Source organism: Anoplopoma fimbria, chromosome 5 (genome assembly GCF_027596085.1).
Source record: "Anoplopoma fimbria isolate UVic2021 breed Golden Eagle Sablefish chromosome 5, Afim_UVic_2022, whole genome shotgun sequence".
NCBI lineage: Eukaryota > Metazoa > Chordata > Actinopteri > Perciformes > Anoplopomatidae > Anoplopoma > Anoplopoma fimbria.
In genome coordinates, this window is record NC_072453.1 from 13,715,170 (window position 1) to 13,731,516 (window position 16,347).

A 16,347-nucleotide genomic window follows, 5' to 3' on the forward strand; every position below is an offset into this window, starting at 1 on the left:
TGGGTGGCTGATGTTGCAGGGCCTCCTTTACTACATGTGTGTTTGTGTGTGGTGGTGGTGATGGTGGTGGTAGGGGGGGGGGTGGCAGCATCATGGACACTCCTGGAGACGAGGCGGCCACCCTCCCGTCGTCATCCCACCACTGGAGCTGTTTATCCCGTTTAAGGCCCGCCCTTCTCCAGGGGGACAGACAGCTCAAACGACGCTTGTCACAATCCCTTGTCGTCTTAAATAGCTGACAAACATCAGGCTTTTTTTTTTGTTGTAATGGAGGTTCATCATAGAGGTTCCTTGTTGAGAAACCTTTTTTTTTTTTTTTTAACTCTAACCTACTAGAAACGACCACAGAGAACGTGAAGGACCGCTGAGCTGGGCACCAGGCATGTGAGCGAGACAGACTGACGCAAGATGGAGGCGTAAAAGATGATCATTTCCACTGATGAAATAAGAGACCGAAACATTGCTTCATGATAACTGGTGCTATCATTACCGTATTAAGTGAGGCGCAGTGGAGTGATGATCTGAATGTGGTTCTAGTGGTAATGTTTCAGCTCTCAGCGGACAGCCATGCTGGAGATGTGGTTGGTGTAGAAAGTGAACAGGGACACTCAAACGATTCGAACCTCTCTCTGGCAACAAGAGCTTCAAAACCACTTTTCAGACATCAAATAATTAATTGCTCGCCCCCCCGTCTCTCTCCTGGTGTCTGTATGGGAGACACAGCTCAAGTCACTTAAGGAGGGTTAACACCCGTCTAAATTAAATATTAAAAGGTGTCTGTACCTGCTGCTATTGTTGCCCCTTGGAATAAGATATAACCTATTTTTGACAAGTTTTCATCCTCAGCCCACTGCGGTGAGACGCTTGTCGAAAACCAAATCAGCGAACGAGGGGAGTGGTAGCGGGGCGTGGGGAGGGGGGGCCCACTGATGAATAATCTAGTTCATATTCCAACGACACTCGCCGCTCAGAGGGAGAGAAAGAAAGGGATGAAGAGCGGGAGGGAGATGTGCAGGTGGAGAAAAAGAGAGAGCGATGGACGGAGGAGGGGGAGATGAAAGCTGGGGGGGGGAAAGCGAATGATGAGTAAAGAGGGAAAAAAATTAGAAAAAGAGGAGAAAAAAGGAGGAGTGGCAGATGATAGCCAACGTCTGCCAAGGTATCACATGACAGTGCTCCTGTTTAAATAATAAAAGAGGACGGGGGCTCTAAACAAATCGTTATCTTCCCACCTCCATGCATCCTGCCTTACCTCTGCCCCTCCCTCCATTTCCCCCGCTTTTAAAAAACTTGTTTTAATGCCATTTCTTAATGAACATAATAGCTCGGCGCTAATAATGAAAAGAAAATAAAAACATCTGAAAACGCGGAGGGGCCCCCGAGTTGTCGCCGGTGCTCAATTATTTCCTTGTCAAGTGGGTCTGTTTTTAATGAGGCCCTGTGGGACTGACGTCTGTCAGTCAGCCCTGACTTTTTGACACCATTACAACTTCAAATAGAAGCCGCCGCCACGCTGCCTTCCACCGCTCACTCGCTAGCTACCGCTCATCTGACAGGCTGGGAGGGAGGGAGGGGGGAGGACAGGGAGGAGGAGAAAAGGTGGCAGGAGAGGTAGAGAGAAAAGGGGGAGTGTGAGGGATGGGGAGGGAGAGAAAGCCGGAGATAGAAAGAGAGAGGAGGAGAAGAGAGCACGACGGCACGTAGGTAGGCTGCACATGCAGAGACACGCACGCACACACGCACACACACACACACACACACACACACACACACACACACACACACACACACACGCACACACACACACACACACTGTGAACTGGGTGAAAAAACAATCACTGAGGGTCATTATCAGATGAGGTTTGTCAAACTGCCAGGGATTTCACTCCCCCCCCACCCCCAGCTCCATGCTTCCTTGTACACTTCCTTCCTTCTCCCTCCTCTTTCCTTCCTTCCTCTTTTTTCATTATTCCTCCACTTTAATGATAAGTCTTGGTGGGTCGGCCCCGCATGGGACGGTCAGAGGAACACTATTTTGTTGGCCATTAATTTGAGGCTTTGAAGCAGACAGCGGCACCGCGGCAAGTGAGGGCCTGTGTGAAATTGTGGTGGTGGTGGTGGTGGGGGGGGGGGGCTCACCACCCAGACACCCCCGCATCTTGGAAAATGAAGACCGAGGCCCTGAAACGGAATAGCAAATGTCCTCGCCGGGAAACCACCACAACGACCACAGGAGACACACATGAACACTCCAATACTTAACTCTGTGTGTGTGTGTGTGTGTGTGTGTGTGTGTGTGTGTGTGTGCGTGTGTGTTTGTGGTGTGCACAGCGTTACCTTCATGTATCTCGACTTTCTAAAATCCTCCAAATATGCTCTTAAATTTAGATTTGCCGAGGCCCCCTGAAGAATGGCTTTCCCCTGAAGAATTAAGCAGCAGTAAACTCAAGCACACGTTTCTTTTTCAAACACCTGCAAATGTATCACATCATCAGTCAGCTTACAGGTAAACACAGAAACAAGGACTGCATCACAATCTTGACGAGAAATATAAAGAACAAAAAGTGCCAGTTTCTAAAACAGGTTTGATCCATTTATAAGAACGGAGGAAGAAGAAAAAAAACCTTTAAGACACAAAACATCTCCGTTGGTCCTGGTTTACAGTTTACTTTTATAGTGTAATCATTTAACATCCAAAAAAAACACATGGTTAATGTAAATTCTGGATACCTTTTAACTTCATAAAATATACAGTCCTAACACAGAAAACTTTAATTGTATTTATAAATAAATAGGAACAGAATCACTTGTATTGAGAGCAAAAAGAGAAAACTATTCATGATGTATATTTAAAGGTTAGTACATACAGCATGATGCTTATTATTTACCACAATGATTGATACATTAAAAGTCGTCTGCAGGAATGAGTTGTGAACGTCAGTGTGTGTTTGTGTGGTGCAGGGGAATTGTACCAAATGTGTATATAAAGCTAGTTATTATGTGTGAAGAAAACTTTCTCTGCGTTGTATTTACAGTATGTAATGTACGTGCTAAGGTTGGGGTCAGTTCTCTTTTGTATTAAAAACATATTAAAAGAGTAGATTTTATTTCATTTTTCTCAATCTAAAAACTTTCTTGTTCATATATCCTTTCTTAAATGCGTTCATTGTAACAGAAACGATGTTTTCACCTTGATTGACTGAGCCGAAGTTGAACTGACCTCAACCTTTTTATGCGTGCATCCTCTCTTCCTCTTTTCACGGCTGCTCCACTCGTCTATTTTGGGCTCTGCTGAGCTTTTTAAAGAAGCAGTGTGAACAGCATATCTTATCTGAAGGCACTCACCTCTGTGCTTTGTAGGAGCTACGTGAAGAAGAGCTGGATCCTTTAGTTACAGAAGCTCATACATACTACAGCATGTTGGTGTTAATAACAAACATGGTGTAGACCCCCCCCCCCCCCCCAATCCATGACTGTCACTCATGCACATGCGAACATACATATGTGTGCATGTCTTTCTCTCCATCTCTCAGACACGCACACACAAACATTCTGAATAACACTTGACCCACCTCCATCACAAGCAAAAATAAATCTACATATATCTGCTTTGAGTTACAAAAAAAAAAAAAAAAAAAAAAAAAAAAATCCCAAGGCCTTGTTCACCTGGGAACCGTTGGGCTGCAGAAGTAAGCTGAGGACGACACCATGAAAAATATTAACTATCATAAAAACATCTCCCCCCTATTGTTGTCCCTCGAGATGTATGAGAGAGCCTGACAGAGAGAGAGAGAGCAAAACTGAGAGCAGAAAAGAAAGAAGAAGAAAGAAAGAAAGAGAAAGCACAGTGGAAAATGAACGTAGAGAGGGACAGAGAGAGAGAAAGAAACAGCAAACAGGAGAGGAAAAAGAGATGGAAAAAAAGCTCCCTGTCAGACGTTGGAAACAGTGATTCATGGGGACCATTTGTCCTAATTACAGCAGAACAACGCTTTTGTCGCTATTAATCACGCATGTGTGTGTTTGTATTTGTGTCAGGGGAGGAGTGTGTGTGTGTGTGTGTGTGTGTAGAGGGGAGATCAGTGGCCTCGCAGATTGAAATAGATGGCCAGGATGATGGTGAGAAGGATGATGGCTCCGAGGATGAAGACCAGGACCCGATTCTGGATGATCCTGCAGACAGAGAGAGAGAGAGAGAGAGAGAGAGGAGAAAGAGAAAGGGCGAGAGAGATCAGGCAGGGTTCACAGAAGTCATAGTGCGTCTACAGAGAACACGTAAAACAGTCACATGTTTATGTGCAAACTAAATGACCAGCCATCAGCTGGAGGCTTATCATGTTTAACAGCCAACATGAGGTCTGCACACACGCTATTTAACCGGTGAACAATCACTGGCATGGGAGCGTAAAACACACACGATATTTCCAAAACTGCAGCACTTTGCAAACACGCTCGTAGCATCTGTAAAGATGCCATACTGATCCGTGTACACACACATTTTAATGTACAAAACACTTATAAACAAGCATGAGACACAAACACACGCACACACGGGCTTTAAAACTTTATTTGCCCAATAAAGTGGAAAAAAAAGTGGCCCGGGAGTCTCCTGGAGGTAATAAAATCACTGAATTACTGATGGAATTTGCAATAAAACGACTCACTCTTTTGCACATTAACATTTTTCTCACTGTGACCTAAGTAAACTTGACAAGATGGGGGGGCTTTGAACCAAAAACACACAAACGCTGGGAAAGGAGGGCTGGAGAGAGGGAGAGGGTCGCTGGTGTGCAGAGGAGTTACAGGCCTCTCAACTCATCTCACCAGCGTGTTCCCAAAATTCTCCAGAGTTTGCATCACTGCACATGCACGGGCACAGACGAACACACACACACACACACACACACACACACACACACACACACACACACACACACACACACACACACACACACACACACACACACACACACACACACACACACAAACACAAACACAAACACAAACTCCGAACCCTCCGCTGCTCCTGACAAATGAGAGAATTATCACATTTGCTGACATGTGGAGGAGAGGCCGAGGAGGGGGGCACTGTCCACTTCTCTAAGCAGGAGATGAATAGCCCATGCTGTGGCCATTTATCACTGGGGAGGGGGGGCTGGCTGGTTGCTCAGTCACCCTGCTACCCTCTAAAGCCCAAGTCTGAGTCCGACACACCAGCAGAGCTCACAGCCTCCTCCAGTCCACCAGCTCGGACCTGCAGTAGCCTCGACACTTAGTTCAAAACCCAATGCTATAGAGAAAAGGGTGAAAATGTGTATCATTGTTGAATTTCCTTTGTGTGTATGCTTTTTGCAGTGAAGTGTCTACATACAAAAACCTTAAAACTATAACCAATCACTTGTAACACACGCATTTTTTCACTGGATAACACAATAGAGTGTCCATAAGAAATGGATGTCGTCACCGTGACGACACACATTTGTTTGTTAACTGCTGTTTTGAAGCCTCGAGTTTTGAATTTAGGCTGTCGCCATCTTGTTTTTTTGCAACCAGGAGTGACACGATAGTGACACGATAAACCAAAATTGTTTCAATTAACTTTCTTTTTTATTTAACCACACTGTGAAAGGTTAAAATTGTGAGACGAAAAACACACTGGCATCAATTACAAGGTAGCTACATGCTAAAGAATACCCTGCTATATTGTCTATTTCACTCTAAATAGAACCAAAATTTACTAAATGAACATCATGCTGTACTCAAGAAGATTGGAACTGGCGACTGAGACCATAAACTCATGTTTACTGAAGTTATAAATCAAGTGAGACGTTTTTCTCCTGGACATCTATAAAATAGGACTTCTTTCTGCAACCAGAGGAGTCGCCCCCTGATGGCTATTAGAAATAATACAACTTCTGAATTGGCTTCACTTTTTCAGACCCGGAGGTTGCCGCCTGGACAACACCAGAGAGCTCATTACAACTACTGTTTGTGAGAAGCACTGCTTTATAAGTAGACAGTTTATCCTTGAATAAATGCATATATTAAGCGTCAGGCGGTATACAGTAAACACAAGTAGCAGTTATGGTATATTTTTATATCCTGCTCCTGTCTTAAACCATGCTGTGTAACCGTACACCCCCCTGCCCAAAAGCAACAAATTAGTAATAAAAAAATTAAAAAACATCAAACCAAACTGCATATGTCATTTGTTGTGGTAACAAATGAAGCAGTATTAGTGATGCTATGATGAGGTGGAGATGATTGGCTGAAGCCAGCTGGGGAGATCCCACTGAAACACTAATCAGAGCATGCTTAGCAAGGCCACATCTCCCCCCATTAATTGACATTCATTATTTACAATGATTATTTATCCCAGCCAAATACCCAGAGGAGGTGCTTGTGTGTACGTGTGTGTGTGTGTGTGTGTGTGTGTGTGTGTGTGTGTGTGTGTGTGTGTGTGTGTGTGTGTGTGTGTGTGTGTGTGTGTGTGTGTGTGTGTGTGTGTGTGTGCGTGTTGGGAGAATCCAGATCGCTTTGTGTTGTTTGTTACTTTCTCAGCTGGGGAAAAGAGGGTAGCATGACGCGAGGCCTCAGGGTGGAAAAATGAACAGGAAGTTAGTTTTAGCCTCATGGATGAGGCGCCCGGGTGCTTAGATAAAGGGAGAGAGGGAGGGGGGGGGCCAGTTCTGTAAAAAAATTGCATTCATTAAAAGGAGTCTGATTTGGTGGCAGACAACGCGGAATAACTTCAAACAGTAAAATGTTCAAAGCAGTAAGGAATATGACAGTGCTGCGATTCAAGAACTTTTTCTCGGGGGACAGATATTCTAAAAAATACTTACTTTGACCTAAACTGGTTCTCTGTACACCAATCTAACAAAACATGTCTTGAAGTCTAATGTAAAGCAGCTGATCTTAGTTGCCGCAGCTCGAACCCCCTTAAACAGAGTCTTGATGCAAATGTAGCACTGCCCAATCAAGAACTTCTAAGGTTAAATTCAATCTTTCCACAACTCAAATTTGAAGCATGCCTTTCACTTTTCAAGCTGTGTGTTTTAATCCACAGTGAGCAACAAAGCGGCTCAACCAGTAATCATTCACTTGCACTTTTCTAATGCTCGCAATAATTCAAGTGAAAGGCAAAGTTTTGTGAAGGTTATGAACCAAGGGTCACCAACCAGAGAACCTGTAAGTACAAAGACAAACACCCACACACAAACACCCACACACACACACACACAAAGTGATCTAGCCAGACAGACTGGGAGGAGTTACATGTAGCAGAGGGGGGGTACAGTCATAATTCACTTGCGCAATGATAAAACTAAGAAATAGTGTCTGTGACACTGTAAAGAGCCACAGCGTTTTCCTCTGACAGCTTAAGGAGTGAGGATATTGATGTCATCACTTTCCTTTTATCACCCCACAGGTAAGAAGGCTGGAAAGTTACTACTTATGTTACATTATTTCAAATAATTTTTTTATTTCTTCAATCTTTTAAAGTGATATGAATCAATACTTCAAAAGACAAATAATACATTTTATGTTTTTTCATCCTGCATTTAATCTGTTTCCAATTGGTCACTTATAACAACTTGCGTCTATAAAAAGAAAAAAGGACAGACCATTTTCATAATCCTCTGGACATCTCATCTGCATGCTGTCACATGTAGATTTAATCTACAGATTTATATTCTGTATCCAGCAAAGCACTTTGAATGAGCTCACAAGTCACATGAGTTTCTACAGTAATAGTCCTTTTCTGTTTAAATTCATCAGGCAACAGAGGCAGCTAGAATAAAACTTCCCCCACAAATACCTGCCCCCCTGGCAAACCCCCCAAAAATTTAATATATATCAAAAAAAAAAAAAAAAAAAAAAAATCCCCAAAATTGGGAGGTAGGAGAGTGAAGAACATGGTTTTCCTCTGCCGTATGGTTGATCCCATCCTGACACGTGGCCAGACAGAACAGAACTTATCAAACCGGATCCATCCTCAAGCTTTGACACTTGACATAGAGGTGGGGGTGAGGTGTGTGTGTGTGTGTGTGTGTGTGTGTGTGTGTGTGTGTGTGTGTGTGTGTGTGTGTGTGTGTGTGGAGGGGAAGGTTTGGGGATGTGTGAGTGATGCACACAGCACACGTACAACGCTGCAGATGTACATGCTGACACACATATACACACTCCATACACACTTTGGGAAGGCTTACCTTTATCCCACTCCCTACTATGATACTATGATCCCCAAGTATTTTCTCTATATCTGCCCCCCCTCCCTAACTCCGGAAAAAAACCCACTCATATGCTGACAGACCAACGGTAACTGTAACCAAGACGCCAGCCAATAACAGCACATGATACTGGTCGTTCTATTGGCTCCTGGTGTTCCTTCATCGCAGGCAGCCAGTCAGCTAACACCTTACTAGACAGAAACACTCATATGTACAGCACTAATGTCAGAGAGAGAGCGAGTCCAAATGATGAATGCAAAGGAGAGCAAAAAGTCAAGCAAGCAGGAAGGACAGAAACGGACAATAAAGCAGCTGAGAGTGGAAAAACAAGAGAGAAAAAGAGTGGAGGGACAGAAATAGAGAGGTGGAGTGAGGAAAGAAAGACAGAGAGAGTGAGACAGAGGGAGAAGTCCGTTTACCCGGAGAGGCAGAGCTGGAGGAGAGTCTCCTCGGAGACAGATGAAAATAATGAGGACTTTTCTGTCAGGAAAGATTTACAAAATCGTACCAGTGTTATTAAAATTTAAAATCTACCGTTTTTTTTTTTCTTTTTCTCCCTCCCTCTCTTCCTTACCCTGTTTTTTCCCTCCTCTTCCAGCAGCACAGCCTTATTACCAGCTCTAATGAGCACCGGGATACACCTCAGCTGTGTGTGTGTGTGTGTGTGTGTGTGTGTGTGTGTGTGTGTGTGGTGGGGTCCAGGTCCCTAGTGCCAGCTCCATCAGCGCCCCAGATTCCCCAGTCCCTTCAATGACACACACACACACACACACACACACACACACACACACACACACACACACACACACACACACACACACACACACACACACACACACACACACACACACACACACACACACACACACACACACACACACACACACACACATTCACACAAATTCACACAAAACACACAGCTTTTGATGGCTCTCAAGAGATGGCTGGACACGCACACGCACACACACACACACCTCTCAGACAGACAGATAACACCCACCAAAAACAAAAACAGTCTCACAGTCAGACAGACATAAGCAGGTAGGCCCAACCCACCTCAAAACACACACACAAACACACACACACACACACACACACACACAACACACAAACATGAACACACTCCACCAAGAGGAAACTTAGCTGCAGAGTTGCATCTCTCTGGCCCTCCCCTATCCCTCCTCTTTCCACTAGTAGACCAATAAAATAAAAATCAATGGCTGTCTGAGCCATTCTGGCTCTCCTCCCTCCAAACCCTGGGAATATACGGCATGGGAAAGGAGAGATGGAGGAGGGGGAGGAGGGAGGGAAGGATCAATGTGTTCACAAATGGTTTGAGTGATGGACATGGAGGTGGAACGCTGGTGGGGGTAAGTCCTAACTAATGCATTGACTTGTTATAACAAACTAATACAGATAAATGTTTCATCACAGAAGCATGTGTGAGCGGGCACACACACACACACACACACACACACACACACACACACACACACACACACACACACACACACATACACACACACACACACACACACACACACACACACACACACACACACACACACACACACACACACACACACACACACACACACATACATACTGGTCTGGGGCTCACACACAAACCTGCCACATGACAAAACAAAAGGTAGAGATGGACCTGCTTTCAATCCCGTTTGAGTGAAGAAAGGTGAGAAACGTGCGACGCTTCAATCACGTGACTGAGACGAGGGAGAACGAGGGAGAACGGGGGAGAACGAGGAGAACAAACCACAACAATCAGATCGGGTTCATGTTGCTCTGCAGAGATAATGACTTGACCTGTTTGTTGGAGAGATCCGATCCCGCCACGTATGTTTTGCCTATTGTCCCCAAGGGGGTGTTCAAGATAAATGATGATTGTTCAAAACACACACACACAGACACACACACACAGCTGGAGCAGGTCTTTAATTAAAGCTGTTTAGTGTAATTATTTAGAACCTCCAACATCATGTAATTCCCTAAAGACAAACAATATTTAAGAACTTGGCCACACCTTCACACTCACACGTTACAATAGTCTGTTAGTAACTATGTACCATGGTGTGATACTGTATAGATACAGTACCAGTCAAAAGTTTGGACACACCTTCTCATTCAATGGTTTTTCTTTATTTTTATTTTTTTCTACATTGTAGATTAACATCCAAACTATGAAGGAACACATATGGAATTATGTGGTAAACAAACAAATGCTCAACAAACCAGAATATGTTTTATATTTTAGATTCTTCAAAGTAGTTGAATTTGAAGGTGTGTCCAGACTTTTGACTGGTACTGTATACGTCTACTAACATAAATCATATAGTTCATGTTTCCCTTAATGTTTTCTATTTCATATAAAGATACAGTCTGAAATATAAATATAAAGAAAAAAGGTCGACTCTCATCCAAAAATACAAGATCGTAACCTTCTACTACTCCGGCAAATGATTGACAGACAGATAACAAGCCACTGTAATACTTGAGTTATTGATATATTTTGATTATGACTGGGTTTGTTTACAACAGCAATGTTTCTAACATTGGAGTAAAATAGGCTTGTAGTTGAATTTATGATTTATGGACCGCAACTAACATTATTTTCATTGTTGATTAAAATGCTGATGAATCATTAATTCATCTGACCAATCATCAAAACCCATAAATATTCTGTTAAAATGAAATAAAACATAGAAATGTGGTAAATTCTCACATTTGAAATCATGAAACAGTCAAATGTCTGGCAATATTTTTGCTAGAAAATTGTTGGCTCGATTTATCATTGCAGCTTGAACACAATTCATTTCTATTAAAACCAAAGCATTTATGTAAATAAACCTCTAATCTATTTTGCGATTGTTGCTTCAACTTTGTTATTTTATTATTGAATGTGTGTATTGCATGTGTGTAGAGTACTGAAGATTTAAAGGTAAATACAAGCTATGGACATGTATTTAAATTATCCTGTGAACCACATTTGGGTTCCAGTCATTGGGAATAACTGTTCAAACAATAGTGGACATTGTTCTCAAAACGCTTTTTTCTTTTAACAAAATATAAAACTGAAAGATTTCTTTACATTTATCTTGTAAATTAAATAGTTTCTGAATAATTTCTGTTGAGATCATTGATCCCTAAAAAAGACTCCGACCTTTTCTTGACCTGTATTGACAAAAATGTGTTTTTTTCACAACTGAGAAAACTGACATAAAAGATGGACAGGTTTTTTTTAGGAGGACGTGGTCCGAGCAAGGTATTTCATGTCAGCCTGATTCACTCTCCCTCTCTCTCTCTCTCTTTGGATCCCCCTTTACTCCCCCCTCTTTCTACCAACTTGATGCAAGAGAACAGCACCGGGGCTCTACAAGTTCATCCATTTTTTATTTGGCGGCTAACAACCCCGGCCAGCAGCAGCCTAGACTGGGACCCATTTTTCTCCCAGGAAAGTGTTGCAAGAAGGAAAAGAGGGAGTACAGAAGAAGTCTGAGAGAGAGAGAGAGAGAGAGAGAGAGGAGGGATGGAGAGAGGGAGGCAAAAAAAAAGAAGGAAAATCAGCGTGGGAGGAGAGCGTGTATATGCAAGAGTATGTGAGACATGAAAAAAAATGGTGAGAGAGAAAAAAGGAGGCGGAGAGGGAAATGGAAAAGAGACAGAGTGGGTGAAGGAGAAAGAGAGAATACATCGCAACTGTGTCTGGAATTTTTAAGAACTTTTTTTGCCGGCAGCAATTTTGTGTTGCTGCTGCAGCTTCTCCTCATCCCAGGTTGATGTACAGGTGGCTTTCTGAGCTCAATACATACACAGATCATTCACCTGCCTGCTTACCTGGCTGAACCCTCGCCCTCCTCCGTCTCCCCCCTATCTGCTCCATCTCCATCCTCATCCTCTTTCTGTCCCCTCTATCGGACATTCAGTCCATTCATCCTTTAGAGCGATATATTGCTTATTTTCCTCTCACTTTTTCTCAACTCCTGTTTCTACTTCCCTTCATTCTTGCTGGAGGCGTTTGGAGATAGGAAGTAGTTTTTAAATTATATTTACCCTATGTGCTTGTCATGTCAACGGTTTATATTCTACAGGAGCATGTCAACAGCCCATATTTAGTGTACAGCTGTCAATGTAGGTGCTGAAAAACAAATACTCAAGGCTTTTGTAATCAGTTCATGTGTGTTTAAGATAATGGGTTTCAATGCTTAGGAGCTGACATAGAAATTAGATTAGAGTATTTGAATATTTGACTCAAAAGGAATAACAGCCCTTATAATCAACTGGTTGTTAGGGCAGTATGGTAACACACTTGGTAACTGTACCAAATGAAAACACAGTAGTAGAAAGAAAGGGCTTTACATATTGTGTTAAACATTGAGAGGTGGCCCATATAATTTAGTGGTACAGGTATTCTGGGTTGGAAAATATTGTAATTGTGAAATAGTAGAGGCATTAAAGTATACATTTAACTCATCAGGGAGGGTTAGAGTTAGAAGTGCCCTTTGCAACTCTGTCATGGTTGCTGTTAAATGGGCCTGGGATGGAAAGGAAATCCAGATCCATTACTTGTGCTCTGTGTTCGCTGCATGGTTTTGCTCACAGTATGGTTGGATTGTAATTATAAAGAAATAAACATATATAACTGAGGCCTTCTTTATTCCACTACAACTTGACTTGGTGATTATAGAACACGTAGATTCAATTTTCCTACGTGATAACACAGCATTCCTCACAATTTATCCTTTCTGCTAAGAATTCCCAAAACACAAAATCCCCCCTTGTACACATCCTGCGAGAGCCGAGGGCCAGCTGCAGATCCGATTACTGGCCGCGGTAAAAAAAAAAAAAGGGCGTAACATTAGCCATTGGAACTGTAGGCCCTCCAAAAACTGTGATGTCCATAAATTTTTATTGTTTGTTCAGTACTGAAATCTCATTAAAGCACACAAATCATCTGTGCACACCACTGCTCAATTGCAGTAAAGAGACGGGGGGAAAAAAAGGAAATGAGACAGGAGAGGCAGAGCTGGGATGCTTCGGGAGCGTAGGACACCTGAGGCACTGGTTAATGGCATCTGCATGCCTTGTTACTGGTACAACAGAGTGACACAGATTGGGGGCAAAGAGACTGCTTATGCATCACAGTGTTACTTTATCTAATTACTGCACAGCTTTTTCTTTACACAACTTCTCAAAGTGAGTGTTTTTGTTGTTGTTACTTTTACGGAGAGATACTAAGGATGTTTTTCCTGTTGGTGTTCGTGTCGGGGAAGAAGGGAGTAACGCATCTACAGACTGACACCTAACACCGACTCTATTGTTGTGAAATTTGACCCGACTTCTTCAAGCTAACTCGTGAGATGTTTGGACTCACAATGTGAAGATTGTCACGACACACAAGACTTCCCTTTTTATCTTTCAGTGTAGAGAACATAATTTAAAGATGTGGTAATTAGGTCAAGATTGTACATCTGTTTCCTTGTCGTGCCTTTTCAATGTAGTTATTAGTTTAAACTGTTTTATACAAGTCCGAATCAAAACCCCTACCTTCACAAGGACTTGTCACGACAGTTTCATTACGTCAGGTGCCTAAAACTGGTTTCTGCAAATAACAAAACCATTCATCAGATAACTGCTTCAAACTCTTTAGGCCTAAAGAGACGTATGTTTAGGATTCCACGACAAAGAAGCGCTGAGGATATTAGTGTTTATGTCTGAGTCTTTTTTATTAACTGGTAAGGAAGCTCGTCAGCGTGGTGTTTGTTTGCCATTTTAAAGCAACTCTCCAAATATTTGCTTCAAGTCCTGTGTGGTTTTGGTTCTGCATCCTGTGTGTCTCCAGATACCGATGATGTTGCAATATTGCCCACCAGCATTCACAAACACAAACACAACCACAACACACACACACACACACACACACACACACACACACACACACACACACACACACACACACACACACACACACACACACACACACACACACACACACACACACACACACACACACACACACACACACCCCCACACAAGCTGACCCTCTTCTTATACAAATGTACAAAGAGCTTGCACTGGCCAAGTAAAAAAACATGTTTCGCCTGCAAACATCCCTTCACGTTTGTTCACATCACCAGTGTTTCTGGACAGTGTGCATCTCTGCCTGCATCAATTTACGATGCATAAAATAAAAAGAAACACTGGTTTACAGATCCGTTACACACGAGCAGGCTGTAACCTGTAATTAAAGTGACTTTAAAAGGCTGCAGATAACTGTATGCACGTTAAACCTTTCCATGAAGAAGAAACATAATGTCTCCCTTTTTTTATATTTTCCGTGCTGATTATAACAAACTGCCTTTTTATTAATGCTGATGCATGGGACAAATGTATGAGGAATCTAGAGAACTGAACGATCTGTTGGGTCAAAATAACAATAGTAAATGTCACTGAGCAGTCCAAGTGGATCATGCACCTTAATTGTTGTACATTAGTCATTTTCTTTCAGAAAATAACGAAGGGACTAGAGTAATTTACTGGTTATGTATTGCCATCAGGCATATGACAGCAACAGACTTCCAAAACTAGTGAAATAGGGAATAAAGGCAGATTAAAACAACAACTCATCTAGAGTTGTTGTTTTAATCTGCCTCGGATCAGATATCAGCAGGAAGTCTGCCAGTAAAGAAAGCAACTTTAGTTCCTCTGTTGGTCTCCTGAGGTTAAAGGTCAAATCTGCATGTCAGTGTGGACAGACTGCAAACCAACCAAGCTAAGATTTCATATCAGGGCCACGGCTGAGCAAGAGAAGGAGCCATTTCTTGAACTTGACCTCGTGACCGTCGAGCCACTCTCTCCCCTCGCTCTGTCCTGCAGGTATAAAAGGACTAAGCCAGCCAAAGGTCACAGTGTCAAGACTCTGCTTGCACGTGTGTGAGAGCAATTTTGCGTGTGTGTGTGTGTGTGTGTGTGTGTGTGTTTTGTGTGTGTGTGTGTGTGTGTGTGTGTGTGTGTGTGTGTGTGTGTGTGTATATGTGTGTCAGCAGTGAGAGGGTGTTGAGTAAAATGTGGGAAAACCTACAGGAGCGGATCTGGCAATCTGGTGTGAAATAACACAGAACAATTAAGGATTAGGTGAACCATCCAAGGTCCACCTTGTTTGGACATGCAGGTACAGAGTGGTTTAACCAGCAGGTAAGCAGAGTGAGAGAGAGAGAGAGAGAGAGAGAGAGAGAGAGAGAGAGAGAGAGAGAGAGAGAGGAGACTGGGAGAGAGAAAGTAGGAGTATAATGTCATCCCACAACCCCCCATTTGACACTACAAGGGAGGCTTTAGTCAGTCTAAATAATCCATGCTGTTCCATTAAATTTGCAGACTAGCTTCCCCAGTCCCTGTGTCTAAGCTGAGAGAGGGGAGAGAGGGGAGGGGTCGAGCTGGGAAAGGGAAGTTAGTGAAAGGTAGATAATGGGGAAAAAAAACTCAAGCAACAGTTTTTTTTTTTACAGATCACTGTTTAACCAGTGTTCAAGATAGAATTAGCTGTCCAGAATGGAGAAAAGAGGTCAATAAAGAGAATGAGACCAACAGGAGGAGAAAAAGAGCAAGTGTGCACACCAGGCCCTTTGAGTGACACTGATGTGCTCATGATCGCCTGCCTCACTGCCAGAGCCAACCTCCAACCCATGAAAAATAAGCACAGTGCGACGGAGATTGTTGCGGTAACAGTGTTATTGACTTGTTGCTCCAGCTGCATTTGCTCGGTGCTCTGGAGGCCCGATCAATAGACTCTGTGCTCTGAAGCCCTGCTAATCAGGGCCTGCAGCCTCGCAGGGTGAGCACTCTGCAAAAACTCAGAAAGAGAGAAGAGGAGGGGAAGAAAAGAGGAAGGGATAAGCGAAGAAGCAAGAATTGGGTAAAGATACGGGGCAAACAAAAGAGACAAGGACTTTGAGGGCGGGTGATGACAGCCTGTGTTATTTGACCAAGAATTCTCCTTCAATACATTTCATTCCCTCTCTATCTCTCTCTCTCTCTGTCTCTCTCACTCTCTCTCTCAGCAGCAGTGTGGGCGTTAGGCGCCACGAGAGATGCAGATTGC

General features: G+C 43.1%; 1 protein-coding gene across 2 annotated transcripts in view; it reads right to left on the reverse strand.

Annotated features, from left to right (window-relative positions):
* Nucleotides 1–3,635: 3,635 nt before the first annotated feature.
* vti1a (vesicle transport through interaction with t-SNAREs 1A) overlaps nucleotides 3,636–16,347 on the reverse strand; it is a 110,867-nt gene continuing 98,155 nt past the window's right edge. The window contains exon 8 of one of the 2 annotated variants that reach the window (XM_054598783.1): nucleotides 3,636–4,173. In XM_054598783.1, coding sequence (XP_054454758.1) covers nucleotides 4,080–4,173 — 94 coding nt within the window. In that variant the 3' untranslated portion in view covers nucleotides 3,636–4,079. The remainder of the gene's footprint in view (nucleotides 4,174–16,347) is intronic. The other variant, XM_054598784.1, reaches the window with a different exon arrangement.